Source organism: Rissa tridactyla, chromosome 3 (genome assembly GCF_028500815.1).
Source record: "Rissa tridactyla isolate bRisTri1 chromosome 3, bRisTri1.patW.cur.20221130, whole genome shotgun sequence".
Classification (NCBI taxonomy): Eukaryota; Metazoa; Chordata; class Aves; order Charadriiformes; family Laridae; genus Rissa; species Rissa tridactyla.
Genome location: NC_071468.1, coordinates 121,038,102 through 121,056,791, shown reverse-complemented (window position 1 = coordinate 121,056,791; position 18,690 = coordinate 121,038,102). Strand labels below are relative to the sequence as shown.

The following is an 18,690-nucleotide window of genomic DNA, read 5'->3' as shown; positions in this document are numbered from 1 at the left end:
AAGGGAGTGGTAGGGCCCAGCAGAGCTTCACAACACCTTTTTGAAGTGGTTCAGTAATGGTTCTTGGCCCTGTTTTACCGATGTCCAAATCTCCTCTCCCCTTGATGGAGGTTTTAGGAGAAAAGGATCTGGTGTCGTGCCAGCTTGGCTGTCAGATTTAAAAGACCGTTGATATGGGTGATACTGGGCTGATACTGGTGACCAAAAGAGAAGGAAAGAGCCATGCAAGCAGTTCAGGCTTTCTGTGGTTGTACAAAAGAAAACAACGTAGGCAGCGAAGGAGAGGAAGATGAATGAGATAAAATGAAGGTGCACACCTTCACGTGGCTCATAAAGGATGTTATTAAGAGACAACAAACTATTTCATATGCATAAAGGGAGGGTATTTGGGGACGCTAATCTGGAGATCTCTTAATATTTGCTTTCAGACTGACTTGAAAAAAGAGTGAGGGAAGGGATCAAAGCAGGAGATGCCTTCCTGCGCTTGGGACAGGCTCCCCATGTCCACAAGAGCGACGTGCGGGTGGTGCACGTCCCCTTGGGGGGAACCTGACCCTGCACCCCCACGGTGCTCGATGGTGTCCAAGGAGGTTTTGTGGAAGGCAAGGATTTTTAGCAATGATGGAGCTTCGTCTATAAAGCTCAGGGAAGAATAATTTGATATAAGGAGCTTTCCACAGATATATACATTCGTAGGTTATTAATACGGTGAAGCCCATGTGATCATCTGCTGTAAGATTTCCCCAAATTAGCTCTCGTTCGAACTTGGGGATAACCTTTGAGAAAGAAAAAAAAAAACAAAACCGAAAAAACCAACCCGAAAACTCAGTTGGTCCTCATTTAAAAATTTCCAGAGAAGCAAAATCCACCACAACTTTTGGTCACAGACGCTAATTAAGCTCGCTTTGGAAATGTGGGTCTTATTACTCGTCTGAATTTGTCTAACTTTAGTTTCCACTCATTTGAACTTGCTGTAACTTTGTCTGCCAGATTGCAGCACCGAGTTTTATTTCTGAGGTTCGAGTGGGTTCCTGTGGCGGTGGCAGATACACCAAGGAGGTGGGTAAGAAAGGAGGTGGCTGTGGTGGGTCTCAGGGAGACGGCAGAAGCCACCGGGAACTGGCCGTTGTGGGACGCGGAACTGGTTTGACTTGCGAGGAGGCTGGAGGGGAACCGTGCAAAAATATTTTGGTCATTGAAGTTTGCCGTGCGTTCACTATAATCAATCAAATAGTGGAAGTTCCCTTCCCTAATCAGCCACACTCCTACGGTATCCGCTGAGGAGGGGTTATTTTTGGTTGAATTACTAGTGGGACTCTACTTTTCCAACCCACCTGAAAAAACGCACCGAGAAAGCATTTTTCACAGACTCTGTGGGCTTCTGCAATTCCTTTAGGAATTTTTCTGCTTTTATATTTGCTCGGTTGTCAAGTCCCTCCCATTTTTTCTAACAAAATGAATTTAATTCTTCACCCACTAGCCTAGGTGGAGATACAGGAATAAGACAACAGATACGCATTCTCCCCTGGTTTTCCTACACTGTTTCACCTTTCATTTTTAAGAACCGCAGAGATAGTCACAGGGGCTTTTTCCTCCAGGTTTAGTTAGCATCTACCCGGTCAAAAGCAAAGAGAAGCCCGCAGCTCAGAGCTCAGGCTGTGGTCCCGTTGGGTAGCAGATACCCAGCCAGAGCGGCCTCTTTGCTCTCCGCGTTCATAATTATTCCGCGGGCAAATTTGCGAATCGAGAGTTGAAACTGCGTTAAACCCTTGGAATTACTTGGAGCGGGCAATGCTCTCCTTGCATGAAGAAGTCTTAGTTCTGGCGAAAGAGGCATCACACGCTCAGTGCAAGGGCTTTTGTGGCTTTTTAAAGGTGCTTGTGGAGGAGGAGAGGAGTCCGTGTGTTGCGTCTTCAGCCCCGTCTGGGCCATGTCACCTCCAAGCTTCCCAGTTGTTTTCCCAAAGGTCTCTCTAACCACCCACTTGACCTTTTATCCTGTGGTAGCCATGAATGATTGCCATAATATGTTATTTTATGATATAGAAGTGCTGAGCGTAGGCAGCTGGAGAAAGCACCATGGGCTCTTGTGAGAAAGAGGAGCAACCGTGCTGAGAGAAGGGGAGCACCAGCAGAGAAAAATGGCCCTGGGGGATTTAAAACTAGGAGCAATTCTGAAAGCAAAATGGAGGGGTAGGGCACCTCACGTCGATCTTTCTGCCTCTTAACGTCCTATTTCTCTGGCAGCGAGAAGTGGAAGGTGGTAGGCTCGGATTAGGAGCGGTACCTACAAAGCCTCTTTCATTTAGCTGAGATGAAAAGTCCCTACACAAGCTCTAGCGATGCCACACGCGTGGTTTCCACTCGTTATTTTTAACGGTTAACTGGGCTATCGCTGTCTGATCCATCGGTGCTTTTTTATGCCCTTTTCTATTAAACAAGCACTGTCTAGAACTGGATGAATATTATGAAGCCGTCAGCTAAAGGTATGTCCACCTTGTTTTAGTTGATATAATTGGGCTGTGCAATGGGCTTGCTTGGAAAACAGGATTGCAGTACGGGTATAGGATCAAATGTATAAGGCCCGTTATTTTTAGGTGATGGATGTCTGTGAAAACACAGCTTGCTGTATTGAATTCTGCGCTAAAAAAATGTGTTCTGTGTTGCGTTGAAAGCTGAACGTAGGATTGAAAGGAGATTTCCACAAACTGGAGGTCAGTCCCCTTGCCAGTCCCCTTGCCAAAGCTTCGTGCGAGGTTTGGACTTTAGCTGGAGCACCCAGGTTTGGCCACTGCAGGCGATGCGGTTCGGTGATCCAAGTAATGGCTGGATTCGCGAGTAGCTAATGGGCCTTTGCTGGAACCACCCCTGACCACGCGATAGGCAGCGGCTGCTAATATTGTTTGTGTTGCGGTAGCGTCTGGCAGTCCGATCCCATTGTGCTAACGACTATAGAATTAAAGAACAGAAAGAAAAAAAAGAGAGGTCATCTCCGTCCTCTATGAATTTGCGCTCTTAAATACAGTACAATTACAAGACGCACAACAGAACGCACGAGGGAATTGAGGAAAGATGAGGGGACAGCAGTGGCTGCAGCCTCGCTAGAGCCGGGTGGGAGCAAGCATGGGTCAGAAGGGTGGTGTTCGAAGAAGGTTACTGAGATACTCCGTGACTCTTCACCACCTCCCAGGCTTCAGGGCCAGCAGGAAAGCAAGCACAAAGCTGCTCGTTGCAGCTTGTAATAAAAGGCAAGCACTGTTGGTGAGCATCATTACTGGAAAAGGTAAGAGTGGGGCAGAAGATCAGCTCCGCTGCATTAGGCCACGGGTCCATCCAGGACCCATCAACTTCTCAGCGTGGCCAAAAGTGGTGACTCAGTTCCCCTGGAGTGCAAAACCAGAGCATATATATTCCCAACCTGCAGGGCTTTCCTAAGCTGGAGGTTTATATCTGGATCGTTGTATTTAATAGCTGTTGATAGACCTCTGTGAATCTACTTACCCTTAGGTAAGTGGGAATAACCCCAGAGGCGACAGCAAGTCTTCTGTTTCCTGGGGATCTGTAGTGTCGTAGTCACATAGGACTGACGGGGACCTCATGAGATCATCTGGTCTGTGCCCCTCTGCGCAGAAATAGGATCGAACATCTGCAGGTCATTCCTGTTAAGTGTAGCCAACTAGTTATGTGTATTGCTGCCATTGAAAACAAAAATAAAACCGTGTCCCAAAGAAGGGAGAAATCCCAGCCAAAAAACTTCATTAAGGTTGAAATAGATCATTTCGGCCCGGCTAAAAGATTTTTAGAAAATAAACTTCAAAACAAAGGAAGTCAAAGCTGACATTGTAAAGGAATATATGAATAAATGCTCGAGAAGCGACGGGGGCTTTGTGAATACATTTGAAATATCCCTGGGCTGCTGAATGAGACTGCTGGCGGTGAAGCGGGAGTCGTCGCGGCAGGATGGTGAATAGACCTGGAGCTGCGGAGGGTTTGTCAGCGTTGGCAGAGGGAAGGCGCAGAGTAAAAACCTCCGGGAGAAAGGGCATAAACATTTCGGTAGCCTCTAGGGCGCAGATTGCAAAGGCCGGGGTCTGGTCTGGGGACGGAGGACTGAAAATTAGACCTTCTGCAACGGCGACTGGTTTACCAAATAGGAAGGGAAGCAAGTGCCTCAAAAACACCGGGAGGGCTGCTGACCCGAAATCTCTGCAACATCAGCCTGGGCTGAAATGGCTCATTGGAAGAGGCGTCTCGCAGAAGCTCCTCGGAGGAAGTCCCCGGGAACTGTGATGTGGATGCTGGCATGGCCGGAGGAGCCACAGAGGAATCCTGGCAGCGGGAAAAAGGCACCTCTCTTCCCCGCTTTCTTCCCTCTTCCTCTCTCAAATATCTCCCTCTAAAGGGATTTTTTTTGTTTGTTTTTGTTTTCATTTTGATTCCCGCTAAAAGCCAACCCGTGTTGTTTTCTTTTATGGGTGAAAAGGAGCGCAGGGGAGGATCTAAGCACCACCGGAGCCTATTTAGGAGCCACCGTATTAGATTCCAAAATTAGATAGGAAGCTGGGTTTAAGGGCAGTCCAAACCCGACCAGTTCCTAGTTTGGCCTGGCCCACGTAGGTGGGCCAGACTGGTTTGGAGCTGTTTTGAGGACAGGCTGCTTGCCCACGGAGGAAATGGTTCCAGCCGCAGTGGAGCTGGAGCACGGCGCCTGGTCCTCAGCCGAGCCAGCTCCTGCTCTCACCGGGCTGCTCTGCAGATGCGCTGGGGCGGCGTTCAGCTTAAAGCAATGCTAGCTGTTGCTTTCTCAAGCAGATTAAGACAACCGAGGGCGACAATTCAGGCTGCCTTTGTACGCCTCTTTTTTATTTCAGGTGTCAGGATTGTGTCTGAAAGCTTATTTTAAGCCAAGTTCTCTTTCCTCTGTCTGCATTCCACCTTTTCTGTGCCTTCACCTGTTGAAGAGCTTATAAAAAGGGTCTGATGGTTTTTGCCTTTAGTCTGTGTAACTTTACAACATCTTCCAACAAAAGATTTCATAGTATTTTCCAAATGGTGCTACTGACCTTTGTCACTTGGCTAATACGAAGTATTAAAATATCCATCTTATAGCAAGTAAAATTTAGCCAGGAAAATCAAATTATACGCCCAAAGTCACAAAACAAATCAGTAGCCAGAGCCAGAAAGCAATGCCTCACGTTCCCCCTTTTAACAGCTTTAATGGATAAGTGGGCTGTCTGAACTTCTAACGAACGTATGCTTTTTTTTTTTTGCCAGTATGAAATTACCCTGTGTAGTATCTCCACGATACATTTATGTTTTTTACCATCCTGGTTAGAAGCTGTCCAAGCTCGCTTTTGAAATAAAGCAAATTCGGAGACTAGCCGAGTTATCCTGATTTAACCGCAGGCTTAGTTGGGCTTCGGTAAGAGCGTGCATTTCTGCAGCCTCCGGCAAGCGCGAGGCGGCGGTGAGCCTTAACTTAATCCCCCGTTACAGAACCGTAGTACCTCACGCTTACCACGAGCCTGTGGCTGGGGTTTATCTGAGACGCGGTAACTGGGATGTTAAGTTTGGACCGTCAATAGCGATTCGAGCTGCTAGTGGACTCGCCTCCGTTGCCATACAGCAAGCAGCCTAAAGCACGTTTATGATGTGAGCTATTACAGACCAAAGTCTGTTTCTCTTTCTCATCACCGGTTTCCTGGGAGGATAAAAACGATATTCAGACTTTACACTATGGAGAAGAAGCATTTATTTAGAGGTGTTCGAAGTTGGGCCGGTTTAAGCTTCAGCTCAGCTGATGAATGGAGACGCTGTGTGGGCAAGCTTAGAATGGATTGAAACTGAGCTTACAGTAACTTGCCTTAATTTGGTAAGAAACTCGGGTTGGGTCTCAAATGAATGAAAAAAATATACGGAGGGCTTTCCAGGGCTTTTATTAAATGAGACTGAAAATCATACATTGTTAAAGTGGTGCAGCGCTGAATATAAAAAGGGATGCAGTGCCTCTAGTCCTGCCGTACAGCCATGTTTAGCAAGCTCTGTCCTGCTGAATTTGATGGCAGCTTGGTGTCTAATGGGGCATGGAGTGCCTAAATGCGTGGATTGGAACCTCGGTAGGTCTTTGCACTGGTCAGTGTTTGTGACCCTCGGGTACAAGAGCAGCAGCTCGAGCTATAACAGCCCGGTGGCTGCCTCCAAAGATTCCTTCCGTCTCCCCGAAGCTCGTGGCAACTTGGGGCACGTCTGCGTTGCGTGGTGGCGAGTCCTGCGTTGCGTGGTGGCGAGTCCTGCTCTGCGGCTTGTCAAGAGCCACAGCTCTGCTCCTGCGGTGCTGAGGGCGGTGATGTCCCCGAGCTGCTCCTGCTCTGCCCCAGGAGACGGGGACAGCGGTTGGGCTCGGTGCTTACCCACGCATCTCCCCGCAGGGCTCCTGCGCAGCCTGAGCCTCCCGAAATTCCTTTGACCGGTGGGTCTTGAGTCACGCTGACGTGTGTGACAATTTTATCACGGCCTGATGTTACCGCTGTTCATGTTACTTGGGGGAAATGTGTTCTCACTGCAAGGGAAAAAAAACTCTGGCCGTCACTGGGTGAGTTATTTTCCACTGTTTTCACTCCAACAGCGTTATTTCGCCGGCTGCTAAAATCCTTAACCTAAGATGGAAATGCCTCCCCGGTATCTCCCCTCTCATTTCTCCAGTACCCAGAAGCTCTCCGTGGGCTAAGCGCCCTCATCCCCTTCGGAGCGGCTGCTCTCCGTGGGCTAAGCAGCCTCATCCCCTTCGGAGCGGCTGCTCTCGCGGGCTCCCGGGCAGCTCGCGCTCCGGACACAAGCAGCGAGGTGTGTCCATCTCTCTGCTTACCCTCTGGGGGGACAGGACTTCATGCTGGGGAGGGGAAAAAAACCCCAGCATCCATGTCCCTGGATGAGGACAGGGACCGAGGCTGAAAATGTCCATTGAAGGGAGAAGTTATTTTGGAGGGGAAAAGCGTGTTTTTAATTGTTCAGATGAGGGGAGTTTGTGTTTTATGGATGTCTGGGGGCTGGGGAGGTGCCTTTTCTTCTTCCGTGTACGATATTGTTCAGGGGAAAAAAAAAAAAAAAAGAATTGGACTATCTACATTTGTGAATTTAAGTTTTTTTGGCCAGAAGCGCAACGATTTGTAGGGTTTGATTTTGCTCTGGGAAAAAAAAAAAAAAAAAAAAAAAAAAAGGGGCGTTTTGAGAACAAGGCCCGGGTAACCAAAATATGTTTGTTTTTGTTTAAATCGCCCAGTAGAGAAATCGTCTCTTGTCTATTGTTAAGAGAGAGGTTTAAATCAAAGGCAAATTCTACATATTCTAAAATATACAGACAACTCTTTGAAAGCAAAGCCAAGCAAAACTTTAAAAGAGACCTTCTCCTTGATGCAGAAGTTTTCAGTTAGTTTACTGTGCCGAGGCTCGAGTGGAAAGAAACAGCCTGAGAAACAACTCGCAAATCCCCATTTCGGAGGCGGAAGTCGAGGCGAGCATCTTATTAATAGCACACGAGACCTTTCCACAGAGAGCTTCTCGTCCAGGGCTTTTCCAGCAGCAGCGAGGAAAAGTCCTTTGCAGTTCGTGGGGATATTTGTGTTCGGATCTGGCTGGGGAAGGTTTGAGCGCGCTGCAGAGCGAGGGAGCGGAGGGCCTGATCCTCTCGTGTTGGGTGGTCCCTCCTACCGCAAATAACCCTATTGAAAACAGAGGGACTATTTGTGGAGTCATTTGTTTGTCAGGAAAAGTAGGGTTTGTAGGATACGGCCCCAATTAGCAGCCGAATTCCTGGTTATTTTCTCGTGATAAAAACGCGGGTAGCTGTCACAGGGATGCACGTAGCATCTCTTCGGTTCCCGTTTGAACTCCTGCCACTTGCTCCGTGCTTCTTCCCGCTTCCTTGGCCATGCAATAATTATTCCGGCACCACGCTAACTCGGATGAGCTGGCTCCTTCCCTCCTGCCCAGGGCTGACGTGGCCTCCGGCCCTTTGCCGTTTGGGATCAGCAGGGCTTGGGCTGTGTGTTCCCCAGCTCCTGCTCGCTGGTACCCGTGGGTGAGGGCACCTGGGGGTTGCCCTCGACCTTCGGCTTCTGGCCGCCGGAGGACATCAGGCAGATGACACCCACCCGCTGCGTAATATCGCTGCCTAACACCCAGCACATCACCCCCCCTCAATCAATCCTGCTTTTAATATGACCCAGGTACAACCAACCTCATCCAGAGCATGTCCCTCCCGAATCCAGACTTTCTCGGGAGATTTAATTAATGAACGGTTTCTGCCCGAGCTGCAGATTTTGGCAACGCCCTCCGTTGCCCACACGGGTCCCGGTGCGATGGCACAGGCAAGGGCCGTGGCTCTGCCGGCCCTGTGCGAGCTCGGCATGCTGACGGATGCCAGGAGGGCATTCTGGGAGCTGCGGGAATGCTGATAGCAGCGCCGTTATTTGGGGGAAGGAGGAGGGCTCGAGAAGGGCTCTCATTAGCTCTATTTCTTTGTGGCTCCCTGTTTTGGTAGCCGTAAGTCATTAGTGGTTTTTAATTATTTTTTTTTTCTTCTTTTCCCCCTTAAAACTGAAATAAGGGCTGAAAGGGTAGATTTGTCCTTCTTTTTCTTTTTCTCTCTTTTTTCTCTTTTCCTTTTTTTCTTTTTTTCTTTTTTTTTTTTTTTTTGGCTAATCTGAGGCACGCTGCCACATCTGAAGCCACTTGGCTCATTATGGATTTCATGGAAACTGATTCCCTGAAAGTGTTTCCATATGTGTGTTCCCAATATATCCCATCCTCTTCTAAATGGGAGTACAAACTCGCACACGAGCTGGAAATGGCTTCAGGATGTGACAGAGAAGTCATATGACTGGAGTGGCACTGTGTGTGGCCCTCTCTGAAAGACACGGTGTCCTGTGTGCTGGCTCCCATCCTGCAGTAGATCCAGTTTCAAAGAATATCTTCCTTCCCGGCTTCTTAAAAACTCTTAATCAAGAACCACCGAGGAATCTTCTGTCCTCAGGAGGGACGCGTATGAGTCGGAACGAGATTCGAAAGGAAAACGTGGATGGGGAGGGAGAAAGAGAGGGGTTTAAAGGGTGAAATTACAGCGCAATGCCCAGGGCTTCCCCCCCCACAACCCCTGTAAAACATAGTTTCTTTGTGTCTGCTGGAGGATCAGATGGTATTTCTGAGTTGCTAGCATGCAGTGGAAAAGTACAATTCATGACAACATTGGAAACAAATATTTATACTGGATAGTCAAGGCACATTTTTCTGCAAAAAAAAAAAAAAAAGTAATAAAGTAGACTGCTAGCCCCAATGTATATTATCTTCCCATTCGCGGAGTTTATACAGGGTTCTCGTACTGATGCTCGCCGTCGCCGTGCATGCGTTGCAGCTCTCAGCCCTGCGGTTTCACCCCCGTGCTGCACACAACGCCGCGGAGGTTGCTACCCAAGAAAAGCCTCCCATGTTCCTCCTGATGCGTTTCGGCTGGGGCTGGCGAAAAACGGCAGCGGGCTGAAATTCAGGCAGGAAAAAAATTGGGGAAAAACTAAACGGAGAGCGATACGCGCCCGCGTGCGTGTTTGTGCCATGCAGCGTTGCAGAGCTGCTAGACTTACGTCCAGGAAACGTTATTTACTTTTTGCTTCCAACGTAACGCATGGATGGCCTGAGACTTTAAACAAGCAGGGGGCTTTTGATATGCTACCAGTTCCTTTCCACCTGAACCACCTGTGACAGCTCCAGGCTGAAGTCGCCCAGATGAGATAGCGGAGACTGAGAAGGTCAGAGGGTCTCCGTCACACCAGGTTACGGGCATCCAGGGGTGGCAGGTCACAACCGCAAGCCAAGGACGTATTACTCTAATGTGACCATTTGTCCCCCTCCTGTGGTTCTCGTTAGAAAGGTTTATGAGGCTGGTGTAAGTGAAGCTTCGCACGTTTATAAATGAGAGAGTGATGACTGATGCTTTCAGAGCTCCATTTCTGCTCCCCACGGTCCATCTAGGAGTGGTTTGCTGTTGCTTTTTCCCGCACGCGGGAGGAATTGCTACCCCTTGATGTTCCTAAGTTTAAGATGAGCTGCCTCTCGAGGGGCAGCCAGCGGCCACCTGCGTTGAGGTGCGGCGTCACCAGCAAGACTTCGGTGCCTAAAGGAAAAATCACCTTCTTCCAGCGTAGCTCGTCCAGGAGAAAAGTCCTATTGAGGGAGCAGGGCAGGTAATGATGGAGCCCGGGCTGGAGAAGTGCAAAGAGACCCCGATTTATTTTGCCGTTAAGCAATGTAACAGCCCTGCTTGGGAAACGCTCTCCTTTATTTGCAGGAGTGGTACTTAAATGGTCGCTGCTAATTACGTTATTTATGGGGTGTTTCTCCCAGCAAAAGGGCTTAGGTGCTGCGCCATAAATTCAGTGAAAACATCTATCTGCAAATTAATCCGCGGTATTTTAGGTGCCAAAGTCCTGTTACCTAAATACCAGAAGGCACAGGCGGGCAGTTTACCGTGTGAACTGGGGTGCCGAGGGACGGCGAGACGAGATGCACCAGGATTAGGTTCTCCTTGGTGTGCGTGAGGCTCCGAAGGGGTTAAAATGCTCCTTCCTCCCGCTGACTTTTGTGGGACTGCTGTGCTTAATAATGCTGCCGTTTAAATGGTCCCAACTAGGCCTTGAAGTTAACACCTTGTTGAGGTGAAGGAAAGAGGAGGGGGGGAGCCCAGCTCACACCTTTTCTCCTGCTATTGTTTGCCAGGAGACCTGCTTGCTGGTGTGCAAGGGTGACGTGGGAAAAAAAATGCAAAAAAAAAAAAAAAAAAAAAGGATGTGAAATGCTTTTTTTTTTTTCCCCCCCCTGAAGTTGTTGGTTTTGTTTTTTGTTTTATTTCCCTGAATTAAACAGAGGGAAAGGGAATTTGAAAACACACCGTTTCCTATGATAAATGGTTGCAAGTATCCACGTGACACGCGCTCATCCCAAAAGCGAAGCGGGGAAGGAGAAAAGCTCTGTGCGTTATTCCTGCGGCGCTGCAGGACCCTGGCCCTTGCAGCAGGGAGAGACGTGCTGGGGGTAGATGTCCCTGAGCTCCATCACGAAGGTTTGAGGGATCAGGACCTAACGGCTACAGCAAGGAACAGATAGACGAGGGGGTGGTTTGGGATCCCTGGGAACTGCAGTCCCCCAGGCTCCATCCTGCGGCAGCATCCGGAGGGAAGGTGGTACAGCACCTCTGGAGAATCACAGTCTTGCCTGGAAGGAGGCAGGAGAAGGATCGTGCTGTGTGCGATTCACTAAACGCTGACGAACAGAGGCAGGTGGCAAGAATTTACCGAAATGAAGAGCGAAAATAACGCTCTTCCCCGATAGAGAAAGATGCTCGGGGAAAACAGAGGTGGCAAATAACCACTCCCCCTATCCAAACACGTTGCAAAGAATCCTTAAGATTGCAAAACTAAGGGCTCAGAAATTGCGAAATCTTCAGTTCTTACGTTGCCTGTGCAACTTTAAATCAGCCTCATCCTGCTTATGCATTATATTACAGATTTTAATTACAGGATCACATGGTACTTTTCCCACGGGATTCCTGTCTCATTCAGTGCACAGGATGGACAGTGCCTACTTAATGAGCAGCTCTTCAATATTTTGTTTGCTTCTTGTTCTTTGCATTTCCCCAGGCCTTGCTTATTGCAGAGCATTAAATTCTGCTCTGAAGAAGGAATTCTTAATTTCTGGATGGGCTTTGCACTAATATTTCTGCCATAGCTTTTGCGTACAGTTCGTTGCGGTGCAATATTCCCAAGAAAGAACGAAGCCGCTTTAAAAAGAGTACTGAGACTGACACTGAGGTCCCCTGTAACTCAGTGCACCTTCTGTGTGTCACCTACGGCATGGATTTTTTTCTGTCTTTAGCCTTAAGCTCAGACCTGAGCTCCTGTTGGCTTCAGCTGCAGCTGTGACTATTTAGCGCTCGTGCAAATCAGAAGGCAACGTCTTTGCTGGGCACAGAAAATGCGAGGATGTGATTTGGAGAGATTTCAACTGAGTCACGTAGGAGCCGTGTGGCAGAAACGTGTATAAAATCCAGTTTGCTCGGGAAAATAATTGGGTCTCCCTGGTCTTGTTCACTTCCCCCCTTCTGATTTCTTCCAGCAGTGGATTTGGGGGATGTCTAGAGACAACGGTCTTCCCTATTGCTCAGCTCTGATACATCTCCAGAGGAGGTCAGCTCGTGTGCTGCCTGCAGGAGGGTTCGTGTAAAAGGAATAGCATCTCCTCCTGCGATCGAATGCTCTGTCGTAGGGCGTATGGGGAAGTAACTTGAATGCTGGGCCTTCTTAACTTTCTCACTCTTCGCGCGGTAACCTCAATAATACCCTTTTGTTTGTCTCTACTCGTGTTGAGAGTTTCTCGGATTTCTAAAAGAAAGCAAGCCCCAAGTATCCCCGCCTTCGCAAATTTTTCCTTGGAATATCGTACAGGCATCCACGTGGACTCCTTTCAGCCAGGCTTCTGCCATTCCAATGAACGGAGCCACCGATGGAGCAATTCTTGCTCGGGACTGGCACAGGGATGGGTGAAGATGTCCCCATGTTTCAGCAATATTTGCAGGAAAAATGCTGGGACTTGGGACTCCTGGATTTCATTCCAGTCTCTGGACAAGTGCCTTTGTAGGGGCACAGACTCTTCTGCCCATTTTTAGTCAGAATGCTCACGATCTGTTCATATTTGGCTGGATTTTCGTGGCAACGTCTCTCACACAAAAGCCACTCCTAGTCCAAAGTTCAAGTCCTTACTTCAAAGCGTGGAACTGGTACAGCTTTTCAAAGGAAGGCTTCTCAGAGTTTAAGATTAGTAAAACAATATATTTTTCCCAGCAGAAGAGTTTCAGCTGAAATTTTAAAAACAAATAGATGCATAAATCACAATTTAGCCTGAGACAGACGCCCAGCATGGACAATTTCAGCCAGAACGTTTAAAGTTTGGCAAAGCTGTAAGAGACTGAAAATCGTCTCATCATGTGAAGTGTGTGGCATACTTCATACGGGGCGATACTATCAGCTGTAAGTAATCCAAGCTGCACATATAATTCATAGACGGAGACGGCAGGGAAGGAAAAAACAATTTTAATAGATCAATTAGTGCTATGTCCCAGCCTAAATCGAACTATTGAACAAAAAGCCCACAAAATCTAGTGTCTGCTTCAGCGAATGTCTGAACGCTGAAGTTCCCCAAAACACAAGTGAATTGTTCAGCTACTGGTAAATATATTTAACTCTCTGTAGCTGAATTTCCTTGAGACAGACGGTGGAGTGACTCTCGCACACAGCACCGCTCTCTTTTCTTGCATCCAAGAGTTATGCACGGAGTTGATGTGCTAGAAGTTTCCCTATGAGACATATGCAATAAGCCAAGGGGACCTTTTTTTTGGTAGTGACCTTAGAGCATTAAATGAGAAAGCAAATTGCAATATTTGTAAGTTATAAAATTATCCTATAACCCTTTAAAGCAGATGGCAGCTTGCTATACCCACAAGGAGTTAATCTGTCCGGGGTACGTTATGATCTTTAATAATTGGAAGCGATTGGCCAAAGTGCTGTAAACCTGGCAGAAATTTGTTGCCTTGTTTTCTGCAAACCACAAGCACAGCTTATTAATTGAGAAATGAACATTAGCTGGCATTAGCTAGCATCTGTAAACTGAAAAAGTGGAATGGCCACGGTACGCGTTCAGCTGGAGACGGTGGAGCTGCAGAGCTGCAACAGGTAAAATTGGTTTTTAGGCACAAATGCAAAACCGTTTTAGTCGGCTGCTGGCAAATGCCCAAGTCTAGGGTTTTTAATGAGGCTTCTGCATCAAAATAAGTGAAACCACATGGAATTTTAATTGTTCTTATTCTAAATATGAAACACACTGGAGCAGTATTCTTGAATCTAGGATGTTAGCATATATATTGGCAGATTAACATGACCACTTTTCTGTTCTAAACGTACAGCTCTCAAAACTTGAGTGCCAGGTTATGTTAGGGAGCTATCAGCTTGGAACATTTAAAAACTGTTTAACCCGGACTCTTTCAGATGTAAAGGGTTATTTTTTGAAAAAATATACTTTTGTGTGTGTGTGTGTGCGTTGTCAAGCACAGCGAGCCCATCAGGCTGCATAGGAAGAGAATCACTTGCTGTGCTTGCTGCCGTGTTTCTCTTTCTGGCGGCACAAAATAAAGTCTCTTCTCTTTACAGAAGGGCGGTTTCGCAACCTTGCGGCCACGGTGTAGGGTGGAGGATCTCTGCTTCACCCGTTTAAGACAAGCTATCACGAGAGTGGGAATTCACCCATGCAAATTGTTTTCTTGCTCTGACAGAGGAGAAATTAGCATAAATCTTTAATCCTGCTGGGGAGAGGAATAAATAAATTATTTACTTGCACTGTCATGTTACCGTACTGCTGATTGACATCGCTATTTGTGCGCAACTAGATATGCGAAGATGGGTGGCATACCCAGAAAAGCTATTTATCTTCCCAGTCCAGCAAAGAGCAAACCATGTATAAACGAATATGCATCTGGTGTTTCCAAGTTAGAACCAAAATCAACCTTAACACAAGGAGGTAGCACAGAGGGAAGAAGAAGAGGAGGGTGAAAATGCGTCAGTGAGGTCGCGTAGCAGTGGGGATGGCAAGAGGCTGAGTTTTAGAGGTGACTTTTTAAAAAGTTTCTAGACTCCCTGAGACAGGAGACTTTAGAACAGGCGGCACGGAAAACTTTTTCTGACCTCCAAAAATATCTTTACACAATGGAGGTTCAGAAGGCTGGGAGCAAATCACAGCCCAGTGCAGGGAGTTACGGAGAGAGCAAAAGGCGTTTGGGCAAAACGGGGGTCGGAGAAGTGAGCGTGCAGGAGCCGTGCAGACACAGCCATGGGTGAGATAAGAAAGGTTTATGGTTATTTGGCCTTTGGGTAAATCGGATTGTGCTTTACAAGCAACAGTAAAAACAAACAAGTGTGGGTTTACTAGGGTGCGTAAGGAGGTCTGTAGCCCCACATTGGAAATGCCTACGTGTGGTGTGCGCGTTCCCAGTCATTCGACACGTACGTGGTCTCTTGGCAGCACCCACACAGATAATATTTGGATCTAGCCCTGAAAGGAAGATTGCCTTTTAATGTGTAAAACTGTGTGGATAGTTTGTTATTAAGGAAAAAAAAAAAAAAAAGTATTGGTTGCAAAGAAACCAAAAATGCCGATGATGTTGTACACCCTTGCACTCGTACCAGTTCTACCTTTGATTGTAAAAGTCTTGTTTAGCTCCTATCAGGGTAAACTAAGAGCAACTCTATTCATGTTGGGGGAGTTGCAATAACAATAAAAAGAAAAAAAAAAGGAGTATAAGCGGTAGCAGATTGAAACTCAGTATTTTGAGCAGCTGGGGAAATTATGTTCTAACCTTATATTTCCAGATACGTATCAGACCTGTTCACAATATAAAGGATAGTGTTCCAAAATTACAGCTTTGAATCTGGGTGGTATCGCCTCTGGCTATTGTTTGCAGTTGGGAACGAAAGAAGTTGCATCAAGTAGTAGAGTGTTTGCTGTAAAGGTACAAGTTATATTACATTCCACGGGGCTGTGGTTGGAGAGGCTGATGATGGAGACAGACCCATTCACCCGTAGGTCACTGATTCAGTTCCAGATAAAGATAATAGTAATCACATCGTCATCAGAGTTAAAAAAGGGGTTTTACTGCCCGTTTAAAGCTCTGTACTCAATATCTTTTGAGACGGCAGGTTATAATCCCCAGGTTTCAGGGTGTGTGATTTGGACGCTTGGCTGGCTGTGGCCCAGGTCCTCCAGCCTGAACTCAAGCCATGCCTGAGCTTTGCCCCCCTGCAGCTTTTAGATATCATTGAAGGCGTGGGTTAAACCAGCTGGTAGAACAGGAGAGAATAGTGATCTAAGTCACAAAGTGTGCCCCACAAGGTGGCAGGGTCTGTTGAGTCTGTGGCTTATGGTAACAACCACCGTTGTGGGGGCTGTAGGGGGCCAAGGGCAGAAGGGCTGGCGAGACCTTCCTTCTACACAGGTCAGATCCAAAGCCTATCTAAAGTAAAAGCATTACTGCATCTTATAGTGAGGACACGCAGGGTATTGCAGTGTTTAGCACGTCAGTTTGGCATCTAGAAGATGCCGTATTTTGCTTTTAGGTAAATCAGGTTCGGTAGATTGGCATCAAGTAGTAGAGTTAGTAGTAGTAGTAGTAGTAGTAGAGCAGTAGAATCTCTTGGATTCGCCCAAGAGATGGGTGAACCCTTGGATCGAGGGGACTGTAAAGTTGTAGAAGAGTCGGCTGGGAAGCACAGGGAGAGACCATTTGGTTTCATTGTTTTTCCCCTTTATTTATACCCCGCTCTTTTCAGCTCGCTCTCTATAAAAATGTATATATGCATCTACTGCATACAGGCCGAGGCATTTCCCTCCCTCTTGCGCTGTACTTCTTCATTAGGCTTTTTCTCTTTCCCCCTGTCCCTTTTCCCACACCCTTTTTGTTTTCCACTCTTCTGGCTCTCGACGTGAGCTTTCACCATCTTTTTCTTCTGCTCCTGTCCATCCCACAGTCTCCTAAGCAGATCACCAAGCTACTAACGTTTGCTTTCCAGTTCTGCTCCGAAACTTTGAGTGTTTGATGTGGGATTAGAAATTAGGCAAAATGAGTTTACCCATCCCTGTTTTGCGTTAGACTCCAATTCACAGCGTTACCATCCAGACGTTCACAGTAGCCATAAACTGTGTGGTCTTCTTTTTCAACCAGTCTGCACAGACTACATATGAAAACAACTTTTTTTCAATGGCAAACACAGTGTTGGGCTTGTAATTTTCCATCGACTGCACTGAAAAATAAAATTCGCATCTTTGCTATCAGCTCAGTGGCCTTGCCCATCCTTCGGATCCAGCAAATAATATTTTTCAGCCATAGGAAGTGGCTGAGCAGATTCTCACCTAAATAAATTGATTTAAAGCAAGAAGTGGGGCTTAGTCACCCCCGGTGTAACTCCCCTGGTGTCAGTGGTGCAACTAACTTGGTGTTGCCAACTCTTGTAGTTTTATTACAAGTTGCACGGTAATTTCTGCTTTTCTCGAAACCCCAGCTCCCGGCGGCGTGTGCTGAGGTGGGAATCTCAGCTTTCGTGTGCAACCAGACCTGAGTTTCTCACGAGGCGACAGCAAAAACCCAGAGACACGTGACCTTCAAAGCTCAGACCCCAGGAGGCAAATCAACCCCAAACCCACCTTTCTCTTTTTGGCTCTTTTTCAATCTCTTGATTTTTGAGATGTTTTAATTTTTTTTATTTTTTTCCGGCCTGCCTTGTGACCTTTCAATGCTTTGGGTTGGCAATGCTGCTCCCTCCATTGGCATCAGTGGAGTTGGACCAGGGATGAGTTTGGCCCAGCGCTTGTAGAAGACAGGTGTATGACTCTGTTCCTTGCAATGTATTATTTGATATGATCTGCTGTTCTCTTGGGGGCCAAAAGAAGTGGGTTTTCGTAGAAAGAATAAAATTCTATCATCACTGCGTACAAAAAATGGTATTTACAGAATTGTTTTCCCCCGTCTTTTGTTATAATTTTTTAGGTGCTTCAGAGCTGGGCCCATTTTCAGATCCCAGGCAGTTCACAAGCATTTCATCCCTCACTGAGAGCCGCTTCTCCAACCCACGAATGCACTATCCAGCCACCTTTACCTATACACCGCCAGTCACCTCAGGCATGTCACTGGGTATGTCCGCAACCACTCACTACCACACCTACCTACCACCACCCTACCCCGGCTCTTCCCAAAACCAAAGTGGACCTTTCCAGACCAGCAGCACTCCATATCTCTACTATGGCACTTCGTCAGGATCATACCAGTTCCCCATGGTGCCGGGAGGGGACCGCTCCCCCTCCAGGATGCTTCCTCCGTGCACCACCACGTCCAACGGCAGCACGCTGTTAAACCCTAACTTGCCCAACCAGAGTGACGGGGTGGAGGCGGATGGCAGCCACAGCAGCTCCCCAACCGTCTTGAATTCTAGTGGCAGAATGGATGAGTCCGTTTGGAGGCCGTACTGAGATTTCTTCTGTAGCTGGCCCGACCTCTGCGAGCCAAAAAAAAAAAAAAAAAAAACAAAAAACCAAACCAAACCAAACCAAACCGAACCAAACCAAACAAACGGTCGACTAACTACGAAGTGCCTGGTTTTTGTGTTTTGTTTTTTTTGTTTTTTTTTAAAAAAAAAAAAAAAAGAAAAGAAAAAGATTTTACCGATATGTGCAACTGTGTCGATGGGATGATAATGGCCATAAATAACACAAGAGTCACCAACACACCACAGCCCATGTTTCAGATTATGTGGATCAAAGCACATATTTTTATTATTTTTTCGTTTTCTTGGAACCGTTTTACCTTGGTTTATATTTAAAATGTACTTTTTACACACACACACAAAAAAATCGCCCCCTCTTTTCTTTTTTTCTTCTTTTCTTTTTTTTTTTTAATTTTTTTCGGTCTAGAGTGTTGTAATAACTAGCAAGTACTTTTGCCAATGAGGGGAGAACGGACTCCCCGGCTGTCAGAAGAAACATGGTGATGCAAGGCAAAGGCTGCATTCCCTTTTATTTTTTAATTAAAAAAAAAAAAAAATTAAA

At 46.9% G+C, this 18,690-nt stretch overlaps 1 protein-coding gene across 7 annotated transcripts in view; it reads left to right on the top strand.

Moving 5' to 3' along the window:
* Window positions 1-18,114, top strand: part of RUNX2 (RUNX family transcription factor 2) — a 91,783-nt gene extending 73,669 nt beyond the window's left edge. For all 7 annotated transcript variants that reach the window (XM_054194651.1, XM_054194650.1, XM_054194645.1 and 4 more), the window contains one exon: window positions 17,636-18,114. In XM_054194651.1, the coding sequence (XP_054050626.1) occupies window positions 17,636-18,114 (479 nt within the window). The remainder of the gene's footprint in view (window positions 1-17,635) is intronic.
* Window positions 18,115-18,690: the final 576 nt, after the last annotated feature.